Source organism: Sturnus vulgaris, chromosome Z (assembly GCF_052056855.1).
Source record: "Sturnus vulgaris isolate bStuVul1 chromosome Z, bStuVul1.hap1, whole genome shotgun sequence".
Taxonomy (NCBI): domain Eukaryota; kingdom Metazoa; phylum Chordata; class Aves; order Passeriformes; family Sturnidae; genus Sturnus; species Sturnus vulgaris.
Window position 1 is genome coordinate 65,322,498 of NC_142283.1, and position 20,413 is coordinate 65,342,910.

The 20,413-nt window shown below is 38.4% G+C and overlaps 1 protein-coding gene and 1 long non-coding RNA gene across 6 annotated transcripts in view; one reads left to right on the top strand and one right to left on the bottom strand.

Annotated features, from left to right (window-relative positions):
• Window positions 1-6,017: 6,017 nt before the first annotated feature.
• On the bottom strand, window positions 6,018-12,086 carry LOC148219887 (uncharacterized). Its single transcript, XR_015799396.1, has 2 exons — window positions 11,332-12,086; window positions 6,018-6,223 (listed from the first exon to the last, which is right to left on the bottom strand). It is a non-coding gene; the product is annotated as an uncharacterized LOC148219887 (long non-coding RNA).
• A 263-nt stretch (window positions 12,087-12,349) lies between these two features.
• ARL15 (ARF like GTPase 15) overlaps window positions 12,350-20,413 on the top strand; it is a 227,468-nt gene continuing 219,404 nt past the window's right edge. The window contains exon 1 of one of the 5 annotated variants that reach the window (XM_088157349.1): window positions 12,350-12,473. In XM_088157349.1, coding sequence (XP_088013475.1) covers window positions 12,462-12,473 — 12 coding nt within the window. In that variant the 5' untranslated portion in view covers window positions 12,350-12,461. The remainder of the gene's footprint in view (window positions 12,474-20,413) is intronic. The other 4 variants (XM_088157350.1, XM_088157352.1, XM_088157353.1 and 1 more) reach the window with 4 other exon arrangements.

The window sequence follows — 20,413 nt, forward strand, 5'->3', positions numbered from 1 at the left end:
GGCAAGATTTGATAAGACCTGAGTTAAAATGTTTAAATTGGAAGTCTATTTATATACCAAATTTATTGGGACTTTTACCAATATATGTTTGTATGCAGTAACATGTCTTAGTCTTCTGAAAGCTAGCCATTAAAACAGTGAATAAGTAAAAAACTTTAGTTTTGCCTATGGCTCAGTTCTAAGACAAAGGATTAATATGCACACTGAACTGCTGAGCAGGGTGAAAATGAAGGATCAGTGATCAACACAAATAAGAATAATTTGCTCTAAGCGCAAATGGACAGTACTTTTTGTTCACAATATAAACAGCTTTACTTGAAAGAATCTCCCAGTATCTGCATAATTTAGTACCACTAGTTTGGTGTTTTAAATGTTCAGAGTAAGAACTATATTTAGCTTTAATTCTCTGAGTATGTATTAACAGAATTGCATGTTAATTAATTAACAAATTAACTTCCATTTTATTCTTAAACCCTCCACATAGAAGGAAGAGATCAAATTTCATGTTAATTACACAGAAGAGTTGTTTATTGTTTATCCAGGACTGTAAAAATAGTATATGATCCAGATCTATCAATATCCTTCAGGCTGAAGTAAACCAGAAATAAGATACAACAGGCATTCCTGCTCACATATTCTTCAGATGGGTTAAAGGCAAGACATCTATACTCTGGCTGCTGGCCTCTCCCTCACTGGAAAAATCTAAAATAGGTTAATGAGAATCAAACAGCTCTGTAAAGCATGCTTTAGACTTGCTTCAAGAGCTGAAATTTATAGTAACCACATAAAATACTTGGCCCTTAAAGAGCCTTTACACAACCTTACCATATTTCAACCTGTTTTCCTGATAATTTTTTTATTCATAAGATACAGTTTGGCTGATGCACAGAATTTTTTTGTGTGGGAGGTGACCCATGAGAATCATCAAGTCCAACTCTTAATTACATAGTCCGTAACAGGGATTGAACCCACAACATTGGTGTTAATAGCACCATGCTCTAGACAATGGAGCCAATCTCAGGGCCATTATTTACATTTCTTCATAGCGCAGCTTCTTGCCAGTTTTTTCCGTCCTCAAGACTATGTGGAGGATGTTCAAAAGACAAACAAAATTTATTCCTAAGCAAGAATTCTTCAATATGGACTCTGAATATTCACACTGTTGTCTTATTTCCCCTCTCCTTTGGATTTCTAATTGCACGAAGGATTGATGAAAGAATTGCACTGAACTGGCTGAATTCATGTGCTGTCTTTTGACCCTCATCCAGACACAGTAAATTGCCTGAGTGGAAATGCATTTTCAAGAGTGTATGCTCACTGTTGTTTTTATTCCCATACTCTTGTCTCTAATGCAGCTGATACACAAGACTGCCTCTTAGCATGTCTGCAGCAAAGATTGAGATGATTATCACTAACTGGTTTTGTTACTGAAAAGATAGGTTTATAATCCAGCTGCCAAGACATTAGCAAGAAAGGATGGCTGGACTTTGGTTAGGGCACTGCCTTGGGAGATAAGAAATCCAATTTGGTTCTTGTCTCTAGGGCAGGTTTTTCTCTTTGGCTTCTGGAAAATCACAGACTTTTTATTCCACTTTTAAAGAGCGCAGAAAGAAGTATCAGCATCATAGCTTTGTTTAGATTATTACTATTTTTAGGAGAAAGAGTATCTTCTAATACACACATGCAAAAACACAAAATAACATCTGAAGCTTTCAGAGGAAAAAGAGCAAACAAAAAGGATCACAAAAATTGGAAGTATGAAGGTGTATCACTACTGACAAAGAATAAAGTCAGTTTAATGTGAACATACCTTTAACATTGCTGATGAAACCGAAGAACAGGTTGCTGACTCAGGTTTAAAAGCAGACTTAATGAAAGGGGGAAGCCTTCCCAGCTTCCCTACTGTGGCACCGAATATGTCACTTGCTAGTGGGTGTCTGCTTGGGCACCCTTGTAGTGTATCTGATATTACAGGAATACAGCAAGTGGAGAGTGGGTATACAGAAAATAAGAAAACACATAGTAATTAAAGTTTATCAAAGAGTTGCACTTGAATAGAAATTTAGAAGCTTTCAGCAGATTTGTTGCTGTTGATAAAGTAAATATAACTATTTTGTCCTTTGCAAGGCTATTGCTTTTGTTTTACTCACCTACAGAGCATTAGTTTACGAAGAAAATACAGAGTGCCTCTTCATAGACTTATACTATAGTACTATTAATGGATTTTTTCTAAGAAAAGCTTTTACAGAATGAAATTGCTTGAGTTCAATTTAAAATTAACTACTCAATTAACACTCAACTTTTCAGCCCTCTCTTGGGCAAAGTTCATATTAAAATTGAATTTTGCATTCCTTTGGACTGAAAAGGAGCAAAGGGACAAAAGGATTAAATATTTATTTCGATAATACCTATTCTGTAGAAAGACTAAAAAAAATAAGCCTCAGCCACATAGATGGACATAAATAAGAAAAAATGTTGCAGTCAAAGTAAGAGAGATAAGGGACTGTATATACTAATATGTAAAATTGCTAATGTGAAAACCATAAAGCAAAGAATTGCGTTTTACCCAGGATTACCATTGCTACAACCCTGTGATTATTTCTTAGTATATATTAACTATATAATTGCAGTTTCCTGTAAATAATAACATGGAATTTTAATCAGTCATTTACAATTTGTATAAAATAAGGAGACTATAAAATGAACATTCTGCCTATTAATAGTCTGCAATTACATTTTACTATAAGATATATGGAATTAGTTTCATGCCTGAGTCTCTTCAAAACTTAATGCATATTTAATGATACAGACCTTTGTACAAAGTCAGTCAGCAGGGAGCCTTATCCTGACAGAAATCTAGCACACATTTCCCCATCCTGAATCCCAAAGAAGGTTAGTAAAGCCTGAAAAGTGAGTGGCAGTGATGAGGAATGCTGAGAGATACCCTGCTTCACAGCAACTTGCTTCTGCCTGTGAACAGGATAGCTCTTTCAGGGTTCCCTACTGATATTCAATATGAAATATTTAGCACCTCCATTGTCCCTTATAATTCCTTTAGTTGGAAAATACTGAGTTTTATAATGCACGAATTCTGTGGTATTAAATGCAGTAACTAATTGTGGTTATCTCAGACAAAATCAGTTAATGCAGACTTAATATTGCCTGTAGTAAGTGCAAGTTCACATTTACTATAATTTTGAATTAACATCTCTATTCATTTGGTACATCTTCCCAGGAAAAAAGCTAAGACAGCAGAGCACATAGTCTCTTTCTGGACTGAATCCTTTCCTGTCAATGACCATTTTCTCTTCTCCAGGGCACAGAATCACTTGGTCCTTTGTTAAACGGCAATAACCCTTGCTCCATGCTTTTTATGGAGAAATGGTTAGATAGCTCTCACACCCTTAAAAAGATTAAATTTCTTAGTTAATATACTAGGGAGTTACAACAGACATTGCCTTTAGCTGTTTTTTATACCTAATTTTACACAGCCCAATAAGCAGAATTAAATTGTTTAAATAGCTTATTTCTGTCCAGCTGGTTCAGTCAATAATGCCTTTTATTTTTGCCTACTCATATTTTTCTCCAAAGGATTCTATGCATTTTACTTTATTATTTTTCATTGTTTAGGAGGGAAAGGAACATTTCTCAGAAGTTTTATTCTACAAGGAGGAATAAAGAAGAATATAAACAATTTATATATTGTTATAAGTTCTAGCAACTAACTGAGTAATCTTAAAGGTACAACTGTACAACTACCAGCAGCATCCAAAAAGCTCTAAAAAAGTAACAATGGGCAATTAGAGAGTTCCTTGACCTTCCTCCAGATACCCAAGGGAAAACAGGACTTGCTAAAAAATAATTCAGTTTTTATTCATGGAAATCAACTGAAATCTGTGGAGGCTTTTCTCACCAATGCCATTGGCAATGGGCAAGTATAACTTTCAGGCATCACCAAAGTAAACAGTAGTATGTTTGTGACCTGTTTTGCAAGATATGCTTAGAGTTCATTTTTCTATAATCCCACCCCTTTCCACAGACCTGACTTTTTTCAGTCATCCTTCCCGCTGAAATGTCCTAAAGCCAATTCCAGTTCTTCTTTCCCTGCTTTCAAGGAGTTGCAAAGAATGAAGCTCTCAAATACACTTGTTGAGCTTGTCACTTCTCCACCACAGAACTCAACACTGATTTTTTTCCATTTATTGTAAATCAATCTTGACCTTCTGAGACTTCATAAATCCTCTCTGTGACCCCTTCCAGGAGGCTATTTTGGTCTAAGGGGCAAAATTTTAATTCTATTTCTCCTATGGAATTCTGTAAGACAAAGAATTTAAACAAGCAGAATCCCATTGTGACATCTCACTTTATCCCAATTCTTGTTGCCATTTCCCTGTGCTTAAAGGATTCAGAAGGCACACTGTGCTGTTATAATCTTGGATGGTAGCTTCCAGTCATTCGGGAGCAGTGTTACTGGAAGTATCTTCTGGGCTGGGAACAAGATACAGCGGAGAGCTGTCAGAGCAATGGCATTTCAGGGTCAGCTGCCCATGTCCAAACAGATGGTGTCTTGTTCTCTCTCACTGAAAAATCTTCCATGCAGAAAGTAACAGTGTCAGATCTTGTCATGCTAATTTAGCCTATATTCAAAGATAAAATATGTACTCCAAAACCACACAGACTACATGGTCAAAGTGCAAAACACATCTTTTGATCAATGTGGTAATTATGAGATAAGTAATTATGTCACCAAATTGCCTTTTAGTTTTGATTGGATAAACACATCTAAGCTACTTCACTTGTTTGCTTTACATTTCCCTCTTGGCCATGGATGAGGTATGCTGGGTAGCCAGCATTTAAGAGCTGTATTTTCCTTTCAAGTCTGCCTAGCTGTAGAACTGAATGCATAAGACCTATGAAAATCCAGTTTAATTGCCAAGAAAACTTCTGAACAAAATACCTTTTACATGAAAGCCGGTGTCTTGCTTCTATTGAAAAAAGTGATTTTAGTAGAAACATGAATTAGGTCTTCAAATCAAGTATAGCATCTTTGTAAAGACGAGTATAAGCCTTTCTACATTTTCTGAGGCAAAGGGTCCACCCTTCCAGAGAGATTATATTCTCACTATTTCTATAATTATGAAGATTATGCTGAGGATGCAAATATTATTTATGGTTTTTAAAGTAGATTTCTGCCTGTAACTTCACAATTCTCATTATGAAGATCATCCATTTTGCAGAGGACTCCTTTCTTATTTCCACTCACACTAATAGAATGGCTTCTTTAAAATCTGTGATACAAAACAAATAGTGAAAACTTGACCTGTGGATTTTTAAGGTAAAGCAGAGATAAGAAAAAAAATAGAAGGACCTGTTTAATATCTGCTTCTATAAAAATTGCCAGTAGACCTTTAGGATGCCCTTTAAGAAAAAAAGAGCTCCTTAAGGATATGTTGCATAGCAAAATGCAGGTTTAATTATAACTTGTGTTCACATGCCTGCATAGTTTAAATTGGCTAATATGAATAAAAGAATTACATTTGTGTGAACTGGTAACTGGCATTCAGACTCTAAGGCATGTGTTACTACTTTGTCCTTTCTTTTCTTAATGTACTACCTGTATGAGACTAAAACCTGACACAAAAGTATGTCTGTACCAAGACATGATTTCTTATTGAATTTTAGCATTTATTTTATTATTTTTGCTGGAAAACAGTTTTATTTTCATTTAATACTCAGAAAAAAACTAAGTTAAAATGCAGAAAAACCTTGAACTACAGAGACTTCGTATCTGATGTTCATTATATCCAGCAAAAGATGAAATGGTCATCTACACATATTGCTGCAATGCTTTGCCAAGCATATTCCATATATATGCTGTATTTAGACTACAAGCAAAGTTTAGTTTTATGAGTTTGTAGTCACACTGACTTCTTGGGAAGACATGACTATTAAGGAAGACACCACTGAAATATGTAAGATAACACGTTCAGTATAAATATGAAAGACAAGGTCATATGGAAATTGCAATTTGTTTTATTTTGGAATTAGCTGTACCTTCATTTGCTTTGAGACTTTAAAATTCTTCTCACCAATTCATATGTTCCATTGTTGAATCTTCTTCCTTTGGAGTGAAGAGGAAGACTGATGCAGATGACAGTCACCCATGTTCCAGGTCCCTGCAGAGCTTTGTGTCGTCACCTTCTTCTCCTTTGGACAGGCAGACCTGTGGGATGGGCACTGTTAATCTTCAAACACAACAGAGGCGTTATGTAGGCCATAAGATACGTTTTCTTTTAGTAAAGCAATAACATTTTTTTTCACACCTTAGTAAGACTGTGGTTTGAAAACTTATGAACATAAGAAGAATTTTCTGAGCCCAAGTTAAAAGGTGGGAGGCTGTAAGAACTGGTTCCAAACCCAGCTCATTTTATAATTTTAAAGAGACCAAGTATTATATCTCTCGTTTTTAGGGGTAAATTTGGAGTATAGAAGTGTAATTCTAGCTTAACAGAGCTCTCATCACGGAAACAAAAGAAAAAGCTACAAATGGACACATGTATTTGCATGTTAACACTAGAGCAAAGACCACGGAGTCTAATGGTACTGCTTCTATTTACATATTCATTCCGAAAAAAGGCAAAACAATCTGAACATGAGAGGTAAATATTTGAATACTTTGTAAGCAATATTAGAAACAAATGTACTACAAACTTTGAGCAAAATTGAAGTCTTCATAAAATGTACCACACTTAAGTCACAAAAATTGAAAGGTTCAGTTTATCCCAGAAAACCAGACATTATGAAAAACAGGACTAGATTTCTTAGGGTTTGTCTCCTTTTTTATTCCTAGCAGGGACATGAAGGTAAGGTACAACTTCCAATCCATCTCTTGAAGGTTTCCACAGTGCCACAAGCAATAGAGAATTAAACCTGATCAGAACTGTGAATTTATTTTTTTAATCTTCACAAGATCATGGTTTTCTGTATTTCACAAGAAAGAAATCACACAAAGACAGCAAATGTTTTCTTAAGTGTATATGAGAAGAAACCTTAAAGCCCTGAGTCTAAGATTTCCAAATTCCTCATTTTCTTAAACACAGAAACTCTGCTACCAAGGCAGATATCTGTGGCCACTTAGTTTTCAAATTCTGCTAATAATTCGAACAAGTTTACCAATTTATGACTGGGACTCTTAATTACATCTTTTATTGCTGTGGGACTGTTTAAAATCCTAACATAGAACAGCAATGAAATTAAAAATGAGTCTGCAGCTCTACCAACTTGAGCTAAGGTGACATAGAAATTGAAAAATATCATATGTAAATTCCAGCCTGCTTGGCAATATAATCAATTCAAATTTCCTCATGCAAATTTTTTTTGCATCATTTTATCAACAGTAACATTTTTGGTGCACAGGAAGTAGTAAATAACCTACATAAAATTAACTGTAATATTACAATCACTTTATTCATATCCCATAGATTTAAATTAATTATTCATTATAATGATACTAAATTTATACCAATGTAACTACAGTGTGAAACTGGTTTTTACTTTTGACCTTGTTCTACCATTAACCTTTGCTTTTCGACTGCCTGTTGTTATTTTGCCAGTGAGGTTACCTGAAGGTCAGCCAAATATTTCAGGAAACAAGGAGAGGGAGAACAGGTGAAAAATCCTTTTCAAAATCTGTGTGCTTGTTTTCATATCCATGTGTTCTTTTACAGAAAAAAAGTGTATATATGTATATAACCATAGTACACATGATGACCAAAATGCCAGAAGGTAACAAAGCATTAAAGCAAAGAGAAAGATTTTTGGCTGAGAGGCTTTGCTTCTCTCATAGTGTTCATTCACCTTTGCCTGTAGTATCTCTGCATGTTGACATTCGTCAATATCTCAGATAAAGAGTTGCAAATTGTTTCAAGCATTATTTACTCAGAGCACTTTCTTCCTTTCCCTGTAAGTTACATGAGTTTGATTAACAGCAGGCTCCAAGTTACTTACTGAAATTTGAGCTGCAAAAAAACCTGCTGACTGCTCTTGGCATCTATTTAATATTCAAACTCTCCTAATGAAAACCTCATTCTTTCATTTCTCTGCCCAGCTCCTTTTACATTTTTATGCCCTTCTGGATATTTCTAGGAAATACTCTTGGTCACAATTGGCCACACACATTTATTGTTAAAATGTATACTTAGAAATCTATTACTATTAGACCATTCAAATATTTTTTTCCTATCAGTTTTCCAGCTGCTGAACAACAGAACTCTTCTAACTAATCTTAACTTCCTATTTGGTCCGACTTCTTGTCTGTTCTGCCAGTGAAGTCAGAGACTGTTTTATCACATCATTTGTATTCTTGAACTAACCACAGTTTGTACCTTCTAAAGCATCCAATTCTAAATTTCTAGCCATAACAAATATAGGGATTTTGTAGCATTTGGGAACCTTTATATTACTGTATGAGCATCCTGAGTCAAATAACTCCATATTTTTATGTGAGGTTTTTTTCCTACAGATTTTATTTTTCCTGAGTAAGTATATGGTATTAACCTGAAGGTAAAAATTATGTTTTGCTTTCCTGCTCACTATCCTATGAGCTGCCAAGAGGAGAGTTTGTGCATGTCTGCTGTAACAACCTGTTACCATGGAAAACCAGTGTTGATAAGTATGAGTAAGTTAGCCTCTTTCAGTACTTTCAAAGATAATAAATGCTTTGCTTCTTTAATTAGAAGGGTAAAATATCGTGCCACTCTCCCCTCCAGTAATTAATATTCTTAGACAGAGCTATTGGGGCTCCTTGTATCAGTACAACCTGGTACAACCACCTTCTTGCTAATAAAAAAATAATCACTTACCTTTCTCCTATTAAAAATTGGGTGGGATGCAGAGAGCAATGGGAGAACAAATACATCATGCACTTTGTCCTCTTAATGAATTAAATTATGCTCGTGTGGTAAAGTGGTTTAGATTGTCTCAGTCACTGATGTGCTACTGTGTCTTTTTGTTTTAGGGCACCTTTTGTAAAATACTCAATTTCTAGGTCATTCAAACCATGATGTGCCAACACTATATTTATGTACATCTACTGGATGAATAGCAGCACTGCTTTCTATGGGACTTCTACACAAGTATTATCTTGACAGAATCTATTTAACTAATAAGATCGGAAATGAAAGCAATACGACTAAAAGATGTATTATGCCTGTCATTCAAGTTGTTTACCAGTTTGTTTGGACAGTTTGTCATATATACAGCTGGCTATACAACTCCAAAAAATATACTAATTCCCTTCAAATATGTTTGGAAATAGGCATATTCATTAGCATTTACATTTTATGTTCCCATGTTGCTGATATCTACTAAGTAACAAACACATTTTAATGTCAAATCCACCATCAGAGTTTGCTAACTGCTAGTGCTACGGAAACTTGAATTTGTCAGGTGCTACTCTTAGGTTAAAATGCTCAGAATCATTAAATTGCACTGACAAGCAATGAATGATAAAATGTTGTACTCAGCACTTCTCAGGGTCAAAGTCTGAGCCCCAGATTGATTATTTTCCATACAAGTTTACAGAAAATTATTTTTGTGACAGGATTTCACTGAAGATAAACTTGTGCTTCTGTGCATAAGCTCACTTCCATTTTTGGAACCAGACTAATTACCTCACAGCCAAGACCTGACGTTTGCTCCACTTAAATACTTTGATCTTTTCCTTCCTGACATATGAGTTCCTGCTGACAAGCTTCTTTATGAAGACAACTAACACTGCATTAGGTATATATACCAATATGAAACTGAACTTCATTTAAAATGAAAGAAATCTTAGAGGACTTGCTAGAAAAATCTTAGCAACATCATGACTGCTATGTATCTGAAAGGCATGTGTTATAGGACTTGTATTCTACTTATATTGTGCTATTATTCAATGTTAATCTGCACTTTATGTAATAAAATTAAGGTGCCATAAGGCTATGCAATGGCCAAAGGAAATAATGTGTTTACAGTGAACAGAATGACTAATATGTTAATTTAAGCTTAGCTTCTCTCTTGATCAAGTTTGTGGGATTTTCAATGTATACATTAGAAATTTCTTGATTTTTTAAAACCGATTTTGTGTTCAGATCATGAGGTCTTGTTTATAAACTAGAAAGAAAATCATATTTATAAAATAGAATAAACATTTTTCTTTGGATATGTAAACTGCATCTTCATAAAAAGATCTATCAGCTTCATATAAAACAGAGGGGTCTTCTAGTTATTTTTCTCCAGATGTACATCAGTGCTAAGAAACTAAACTAAACTACATCTAAGAAATGTTATTATAACTCATGGCTACTTTCAGAAATTCTACTAGTTTTGATTGTGATGTCCGCCCATGTTCAAATATCCTTCCCATTATTTTCCAGTAGCTGCATCTTCCTTTTTGCAATGAAAACCAATTACTTCTTTTCCTATCACAGCAGCATCTCTGCAGCAACTCTCTACACATAGATTCTATTTTCTTCTCAATCAGCTATAGAAGAAATAATTCTCAGTCCTTTCTTATTTGTCTCACAGGAAGCAGTTCTGAAATATCTGCTTGTTCTTCATGTTCTCATTTCAGTTGCCCTTCATTTAGAGGAGCATCAAAAGGCAGCAACTCTCAAGAATTATGTATTACTGCTAAAAAGAAGAAATAAAGGGTTTTAAAGGTTAAGGGGAAAGCACTGCAAAATGTTAAAAATCACATGTGATGACAGAAGTATGATGAAATCAGAATTTCTTGCAGCTCCTTGTTACATTATTGAGAGGCCTACTTTAATCACCCCTACAGTGGCTAAAGCAGTCTTTACACTGTAGTTCCTCCTGTCAAAACGACGTTTCAGGATCAAGTGACAGTTGCCAGCAATGGTTGTGACTACATGGAAAACAGTCAAAATTCTGAATAGCAGGGAGGGCCAAGCTCTAGCCCTCCGTCCACCCATTATCTATTAAAACACTAAAATTAGTGAACTTCTAAATGATTGAAAATTTTTAAAAATCATTTGTTCTCATCCAAACTAAACTTAATTTGTTGTGCAGATGTATTTGATATTGAATCCCAAAGTAAAGCAGGGATTGCCAAAGGAATCAATTTTTTCTAGACTAGATGAATAAGGAAAATTAATTATGCATTGACATGATGTGTTTTGGACAGGCACAAGGGGAACATCTTACCAACACTCTCCGGATATAGTAACTAAGACTGTCCGCAACAGGCCTTAATTAGTTACAAAATTCATAGCAGCAATTGTAAATTCCCTTCCCCCACCCCGGTTTACTAGATCTAGGTGAAGTGCTTACCAACAGTCTTGCAAATATTGGTTCCCAGTTGCTCCCAGCTCCTCATTTATACCATTTTTCTTCTAGCTCCTTACCTATTCTCCTAGTTCTTTTAACTACTCTTAAGGGTTTTTCCCCTTTATTCTTTCACTTGATGCCTCGTTTTTAGATTTCCTATCCCACTGTCACACACATGGAGAAGTTTCCTTCAATTTCTGCTGGAGTCAGGCATTCCTGCTAAACACCACAAATTTGTGGAAAAGCCTCCATGTTAGGATGTCAACTTGCAGTAGATATATGGGCGTTGCTTTCACGGGTGCTTAGGGAAATTGTCACAGAATCAATTAGATTGGGAAAGAACCCTGTGAGATCATCGAGTCCAATCACCACGATCTCAGCTAGACCATGACCCCAAGTGCCATGTCCAGTCTTTTCTTAAACACCTCCAGCGATGGTGCCTCCTCAGCCTCCCTGGACAGCCCGTTCTAGTATCTAATCACCCCTGCTGTGAAGAAATTCTTCCTGATGTCCAACCTGAACACCCCCTGGCGTTGCTTAAGACCATATGGCGAGACAGACCATGTCCTCTCGTCCAGTCACTGGCTGCCTGGGGGAAGAGACCGACCTCCAGCTCCCTACAGTTTCCTTTCAGGCGGTAGTAGAGGGTCAACCCTGGGCCTCCTTCTCCCTGCGCTGAACACCGCCAGCTCCCCCAGGCACTCCTCCCAGGACTGTGCTGCAGTCCGTTCCCCAGCTCCGTCGCCCTTCTGTGGGACGCGCTGGGCTGCGGGAGGACAGAGCGCCGAGAGCGGCCAGCGCTCCTACGCCTTTAAGGGCGGCCTGGCCGCGCCCCCACGTGTGCGATCAGCTGACGGCGCGTCCCGCCCCTGCCCGCCCCTGCCCCGCTCCCTCCGCCGCGAGGTGCGGGCGGCAGCGCGGCTCTGACAGCGCCGCCGGGGCAGCGCCCGCGCCCCCCGCCCGCCCTCGGCGCGCCCGCCCGGCCCCGCCGCGCCGAGCGCTCCGCGCCGCCGGCCCCGCCGCTGCTCCGCGCCCGCGCTGCCCCCGCTGGCCCAGCGCCGCTGTCAGCCGGGCGGGCGCCCGCGGCCCCTCCGGAGAGCTCGGCAGCCCGGCGCCCGGCGCCACTCCGGTACATGGATTACCTGGTAGGTTCCCGGCGGCAGCGGACCGTCGGACATCTTACGGAGCTGCTGGGGCGGCGTCCGCGGCGCGGCGGGGTGCGGGGGACAGCCCGGGGCCGGAGGCAGCCGGGTCCGCCCGCGCTGCCGAGCCCGGCCCGCCGGGCTGTTAACGGGCGATAAAGCGGCCGGGCCCCGCTCATTTGGCCGCTATTAGGTTGCTAAAGCCGTGACCCGGGTCGCTGTTTTTTTCCTAAATGCTGGAGCTTAGGGCACGCTCCAGTGAACTAAATTGCTACCGCGGGCGGATCAGCCGAGCGCCCGGGCAGCTGGTATTCGGGGGTAGTGTTTATGGCTCTTTAATGAATATTGGCTTCATTCGTCTGTGAAAGATCGTATCGCAGGCGTGCACCTCAGCCGGGGTCGTGGCTGTGTTTGCGCTCACCCGCTCACCCTCGGCAAGCAAAAGCCCCTTGGCACGGCTGGCTAATGAGCAGGTGGCTTTGTTTTAGTATGGTACCTGCTTACCTGGTCTTTTCAGCCTAGCAGTGGGGGGGCGTAACGAGCACATCCCATCGCTCCAGTCCTGTTGGCATCCCATTGCTCCAGTCACGTTGCTTTGAGCCCTGTGCTGTGAACTGGTGCCCACTCCTTCACCGTGAAGTGCTGCGAAGCGTCGGCCGGGGCAATGAAGAGCAGGCATCTTCTGGCCATCCCTGTTCATTGTTGGTGTCAAGTGCAACCAGGAAGTATTATTTAGAATCAGAATCTTGACTCTGTCATTCATACTTTTTCATACGGGATGCTCATGGTTATAGGTTTTCAAGACAGGCTCATCAAATGCGGCAGAATCTCTGGAGATGCTCTTTTTAATGAACAGAATATTTGCCATGCTGAGATAAGAGCTGCATGCAGTGGCTGGCTTTTCCTTTTCTGGCAGCTCACTAAAGCAGAAATTTAATTAATTAAATTAAATTCATACATACATTAAATTCATACTTTACTATTCTTGTGTCTATGTAGCTAAAATTTATTTTGGTTTGTTGACCCTCACACCTCCTAAAAATGTTTTAGGCTTGCCTCTCTGAATTTGAATACTACAGAGAGATGCTAGAAAATGAGTTCTCTGTGGCTGGAAAGGTAGGCAGACGTCTCTTTAAGAACCTGGTTAATGAAATACTGATAATAAACTTGCTGGGTATCAAGTGCAGCCTCTTAGCTCCTTGAGAGCCTGGAGCTGTTTCTTAGATTTTTTTTCCCTTTATAAACTAATGTCCAGATGAAACTGGCCATTCTGTATACTTTTTGAAATGCTTGCATTAACCTTTGTGACTGCTACAGGCTGTTGTGTGGAAGGCCAATCACTCTGAGAACAATAAATTTAATAAGCCTTGCAAAATGAGAGCATGTTTTTGTATTAACTAAAGGGGGGAGGGGATTAAATAGCTCTCCTTTTTTTTTTCTTCCTCTGACTCTTATTCTTCAGCTGGTCCTCTACTCCTCTACCTCTCTTTTGTTGTGTGGCCTTTTATGGTGTCAGTTCTAAAAAACCTCATTGATCATGAGGTTCAGGCACCTCAGAAAGTCTGCTCTAATGAAAAAAAAAGCGATGATGAGTTAGGCCACTAGTTGTGTACACCTGTTTTCAGCCTGTTGTCACAGTCTGCCCTGGTGGAAAGATGGGCCTACTCTTTATCTGTGCAAGACTTGAAGTTACACTGTGAATGTTAACCTATGGCTGAAGAACAATTGTCATTATTTCCAAAGCAAAAAGAGCTGTACATGTTTGTACATGTATAAATTTTCTGTCTTGTGCATTTATGTTGGGTTCTTGCACGTACATGGCAATGAAAACACAAACAGAAGGTCCTTTTGCTGGTTCTTCATATTGGACACCTGTTGCAGCCTGCAGGCAGTGAGGTTTTCTCTTGTGTTTGAAGTGTGAGGCAGAGAGCAAAGAATGAGTTGTGTATGCTTGCAGTAGTGCTGAGACATAGAGTATTTGACAGAGTTTTGGTTATCAGTGGGGCTGAGTGAGGGGGTTTAGTGGAAGGAGGTGAGGGTAGGTGAGGTCAGGTTTGCTGCAGCATGAACTCAGGAGTCAGTCCCTCTCCACAAGGAGTCTATCCTCAGCCAGCTCTTCCCAAACTTGCATAGAAAGATTCTTCTCCTGATTTTATCTAGATAGGACCTACATTGGAGATGTCTTTTCTGCATTAAGAAGCTGATCCCAAGAAATACTGAACATCTGACGCACCTTCCAATATCATCAGGTTATTGAAAGCATTCAAAGCCTTCTCAGAGTGAAGTCAGTTGGAGCCAGCCTGGACTATGGCTTGAAACTTTTATGAGCAGATACCCAGAATCTGAGTAGGGCCTCCTCGACTTAGAGTGTGATCCTTGATTTATAACTAATGCCATTTGATAATAAGTCAGTACTAAAAGAGTATCTTCTGTGATGCTCTGGGCTATTTTCGCAGTTTTACATTGTAACAAAAAAATATCACTGGCCTCTGTAGCTTTGATAGCTGGAAGATGCTCTTCAGCCTGGTGCCTCTTTTATTTTTGTGTTGATGTAATTATGATGTTAGGAGTGGTGTGGTTTGTTTGTTTGTTTTAATCAACATGGCTAAATCAAGTTCGACCTCTAAAGAAGAATACATCTTCACTCAGAGGCACGTTTTACTTATATGTGTTGCTCTCCTTGTATTTAGTGAACTCTTAAAATATAGTATGTGAACACAACTGTGTCAATGTAGATTTGTAAGTTTTTTGTGACTGCATAATCCAGAGTACTGTCTTCAACCTTCTTCATTCTTGCTACATTGTGTCTGGAAGGATTTTAGTGTATTCAGAGATTTGTGTTGGTTGGCCTCTGTTCAGCAGACTATGCTTAATTTAAGAAGTTATGCCATGATGCATCTTGTGAAAAGCATGGCATGTGACCAGTCTTACAGTGTTTGCTTGGAGAACTTGTGGGGAAACAATAAAAATGCTATGCTTTGGTTTTTCTTTTGTGCTACAATTACAATGCAGATTTTAAACTCCTGAGTAGACTTTCACAATACGCTTCTTCAGTGGCATTCTCTGCACTAGGTAAAGTTCTTACATGATTCTGTTCAATGTATTAGCCTGATCTGTGTAGAATTTTTAAAAACTGCTTGAGAGAGTGATGTAGAAATTTGAATCTGTCTCTTCACAAAAGAAAGGTGTTGTATGGGCATAAAAGGTCTATAAGAAAAAAAATTGATAACCTGTTTAATTTTGTATTTTTAGCATTTTTGTTGTGATACCTTATCCCTAAATTATATCCCAAGATGCTATGTACTATCTTAGTTGTATATAAAAATATCTCTTGGGCAGGTATTGAAGAGAATATTCCGACCTGAAATTGAAGATAACTCTTCTTCAATGATCAACTGCTTCAGCTTAAGTAATTTTTTTCTTTTTGTAATTTTTTTGTCCCTTTTCTGAGGAGTTAAACAGGAACATGGGTTCTGCAATGTCAAGGGAGTGCACACTCCTAGTGTGTTAGAATCCTTGTTGCTTTGTTGGAGATGGGTTTCTTTTAACTATAACAAGTTTTGCTGGGTTTATTTTGTGTTTTGTACATGTGTTAGCAGACCATATAAATTATTTTACTCCTGTATGCATGCACATAAAACCTAAAATTTGGTAAGTTTTTGAGTAAATTGAACTAAATTTTCAAATTTTAGATGACTATGTGAATAGGCCTTACAGTGACTTAAGAGTTTCTGCTTGGTTTCTGAACAGTCTTGACTGCACATTTTAGATCGTTAGTGTTCAGACAAAGTCTTGGTTGGGGAAAGCTGCATACACCAAACTGATGTTCTTCAAGTGTTAGGTGATATTAAAATTAAAAAAGAAATGTTTCTGAATAACTTTTCTTAGTCTGCTTACTTCTAAGACCTTTCTTTTAAATAGACTCTTTAATTTAATTGGACAGGTTAGATTCAGAAAGTGGCAATATGGGATAGATCAAAATCACTTAGTGATTCTGGTATATTTCAGATCCTGTCTTTCCGTTGCTGTTACCAGTTCTATTGTTTGGTATCCACAGGTCATAGAAAACATTTTTTCTTATACCACAAATGCGTTATAGAGGCATGTGTTTGAAGGTAAGAGTTTTACTTCACTAAAACTTTGTAAACACATAGGTGTTGTCCTTTGAAGAACGAAAAATGGGTAAAGGTCCATACTAGAAACTCTGTATTTTTCTTCTGAGGCACATATGTGATTTTTATACATTGCCTTGCAACATGAGCAGCCGCGGTTTCCATACATAGGGCCGTGTCCTCTTACTGTTTGCTTCACACCCCTCTCATACGAATTCTGCCCTTCATCATGTAACAATAAGGATTATTTGGGCCCTATGTTGAGTCATCTATCAGCTATAACAGCCTTGAAATTTTAAGCCTTCTGTAGAGCATAAGGGCTTTTATTTTATTATCCTCCCTTCAGTTTGGGAAGTTGATTAGATACAGGAATGACGGGTCTGACAGTTGTTTCAAAATAAAGATATAGCTGAATGCTGGAAAGAAGACAACAGCTGTAAGAGTGCATACAACCGTATTAGTGTTTGGATCAGATGTGAATCTTCTGATTGAAGAAGGTAATGCTTCCAGTTGTAGGTTTGCATTGCAGAGTGATCACAGATGGCATGAACTTAATATTTTTCCAATGAAACCAGATGGAAAGATTTACTTCACTAATAAGTTTTTACACCACAGGCCTAGGTCAGAAGGACTAGTCTGAACTATGTAGTAAGAATACTTGGTCTTCAATGCCCGCTCTTGCTATGTACTACCACACCATGTTGCTCTGCAGTGTGCTGCTCCTGAATTCTTCAGTCAGACCTCCAAGCTTGAGGCAACATGGTAATGAATTTCACAAAAGGTTAGAAATGCAAGCTTTTAATAAGTGAGAATATCTGTGTTTAGTAAGGACAAAATATTCCTTCTAATACCATATGCTGATTAACATTTTTGGCTTGTTGTCAGTATCATCAGCTCATGTTTTTTAATTTTGCCAGCTTGTGCTGTTTATTCTCTTAAACTGAGTTCTGAAGTTTTGTGACTGTGTGAGGATATTAGCTCTCCAGTAATAAAAGAAGCATTTTTAGTTTAGTTTAAAACCACAAATGCGGGCCCAAAGAGCCCTACGAAGAAACCGCAACAGTATTTAAAATCTTGCTCTTCTTTGTGTTTTGGCTCATGCTGCTCTGCAGTATGTTGGTTTTGCTGTTTTCCACTGAGTGTGCAGCATAACTTTCTGAAGCGCAAACTGTCTGTGACTATATAAAAGTCCTCGTGGACATAAATAGGGTATTTGCAATCTAATAGAAGATGGCTCATCTCATGCCAGAGCTCTTCAGCATACAGAATTTATTTTTTCTCTCTGGCAACCTGGTAAGGTGACTAAATTAATTGCCAACGAGTGTGTAACTTTGTTCCTTCTATCTGAGGAAGAGACACGAAGCAGGAAATGTAGCTGACAAGTGCTCTTTTGCTAGATGCAGTCCTGCCCTTGAGCTTTGTTGCTTATAAGAACAAACAGTAGGAAGAACATGAATCTTTGATGCTCTGCTCTATGTTTTGGTGGAGCAACAGAAGAAAACTTTGTTCACAGGACCCACTTTAGCTTTTGGCACTGGAGAGTCTGAGTAAGCAAGATGGCATCCAAGATCCACTAGGAACTGTTGATATGGGGGAAGTAAGTTTGCAGATTTCTTCTTTTGTTATTACTTGGAGCTTTTGTATGGACGAAACATCTGTTTTCCACATTTTATTAGCTTTTAAAGCAACTATTGCCTGGTCTTCCTTTATATGATTTTGACTCTAATAGAGGTGAAAAATTTAAAAGCAATTAAAAATGAAGTAATCATTTTGTAATCTGTAATACAAATTTCATGAGAAATACAAATCATCATTGAGAGCACAGCTCTGGCAGTGAATAAGAGGGAAAAGTGAATGCAGAAATTGCAAGGAAATTTCATGTTTGTGTTTACTTGTATAAACTGTGTATGCTGATGCAGACACGAATACTAAGAATGCATGTTGAACCCAGGAAAAAAATGGTAGTACCTCTTTTGATATTTGTAATAACATGGCAGATGAAATTCAGTGTTGATACATGCAAAGTTGCATATATTTATAGAAGTCACATGGCAGTACAGATGCATGGGTAGGCCCTAAAATACCATCAGCGCCCAGAAAAGGGAAGGAGGATCCTTTGTCAAAATGTCATCTCAACCCAGACAACTGTCAACAAATTTAGAGTATTAAGAAGGAAAAAGAGGGAAAGATCTCATTTTTGCACTGCTTAAATGTAAGGTTTTATCTTGTCTTACATACTACATTTCTGGTGCATCATCTCAGGAAGAATATTGAAAAACCAAAGAAAATACAGAGAAAAATGATGTGGTAATTGAAGAAAAGCAGTTGCTTCCATACAAACAGCCATAAGTAGTTGTAGCCCTTCAGTCTGAAGAAGATACAGCTGACTGGTATGAAGAGATGTCTTCATAACAGATGTCTTTGAAATCACAAAGAAGGGGTAACTAGGCAATAAGCAATTTTTTCCCTATAGAAAAACTCACTGACAGTTAAAATCCAGGAACTGTGTTTTCATGTGAGTGTAGTTGAATTCTCACTTATGCAGTAATGTTAGGGAGGTCAAAATGAGCAGACCAGGAATTTGTACAGAGTCTTCAAAGACAGGTTCATTGTGGGTGGGTATTAAACTTGGTGTTCAGGTGTGATGGTAGGAAATCCTGAAGTTGTGATTACTGGAACATAAGGATAGGCCCATGAGGTATGATTCCCTGGATGACCTGATGCTTTGCTGTGTATCCGTTATTCCTCCACATTGAGAGAACAGCTAGAATCAGTTCTGGAACAGGCAATTGCAGTTAGAAAATTGAGATATTCTGAATGGTGTCCAGGAGTGCTCTCCAGTGTAATCACAATTGTGTTGACTGCACAGGAGGTGAAACTTTTTAATTCAGTGGTATTTATGAAGACACTTAATCTGCTCCAGGGGCATGTAGCTAATGGATTCCTTCTGCTTGGAGGTGCTGCCTTGATGTATGAGGAAAATCTATTGGCATTCTGACATCTGTGTTTTAACAAATTTATGACTTTTTATGTAAGGCCCACAACACTGAGTGAACCCGAAACTGTATAACAGCCTATGTAGAGAGATGATGCACTCTACAATGAGTGATCTCTTTTCTCAGTGCTTTCTTCTTGCCTAGAAACTTGCATAATTTCAGGTTTCAGCAAGATTGGAGAAAAGGTCCAGAATTCTTGAGAAACGTCTGTGCTGTTCTTGCAGCTATTAATTTTCTGCTCACTAATCTGCATCTTTCACTGCCTGAGCCACTGCAGTCCTGGAAACAGTCATGGAAAACTGTTCTACTGATAATATTGCCTAAAAGAGAGGAGAGCATTGTTCTCTGGTGCATCCACTCGATTACATGTTATGATGACAAGAGAGTTCTTGGATCTAGTCCTATTTCCTGTTCACATATCATTGCTTTTCCATCAACATCAGGTTTCTTCTAGTCTGTAAACTAAGATTTATTTTTCTAATTATTATGTACAAAAAGACTGGTATTTTAGAAATCTAATTATTCAGCATTAAAGGAGAATATGAAGATATTTTTTGTGTCTTTTATCCCTGAGACAGTATTAAAAGGAATTCAGGTAGTTTAAATTAGAAGTGTTATTAATGGAATGTGCTAGAGGGCTGTGACATCTTGTGCAGAAAGGGAGCCTTGGAGTTACTAGTTGTAAAGTACACAAGGTTAGCAAACAGCAGCTCTGGTCAGAGTTCCTGCTACCTTTACTGTAGTGTTGTTGTGTGTGCTTTGGGGTACCCACATGCTCCTTAAAACATACAAACCTTGAGAATTCATTTCAGGCTCCATACATAAAGGTACCTTG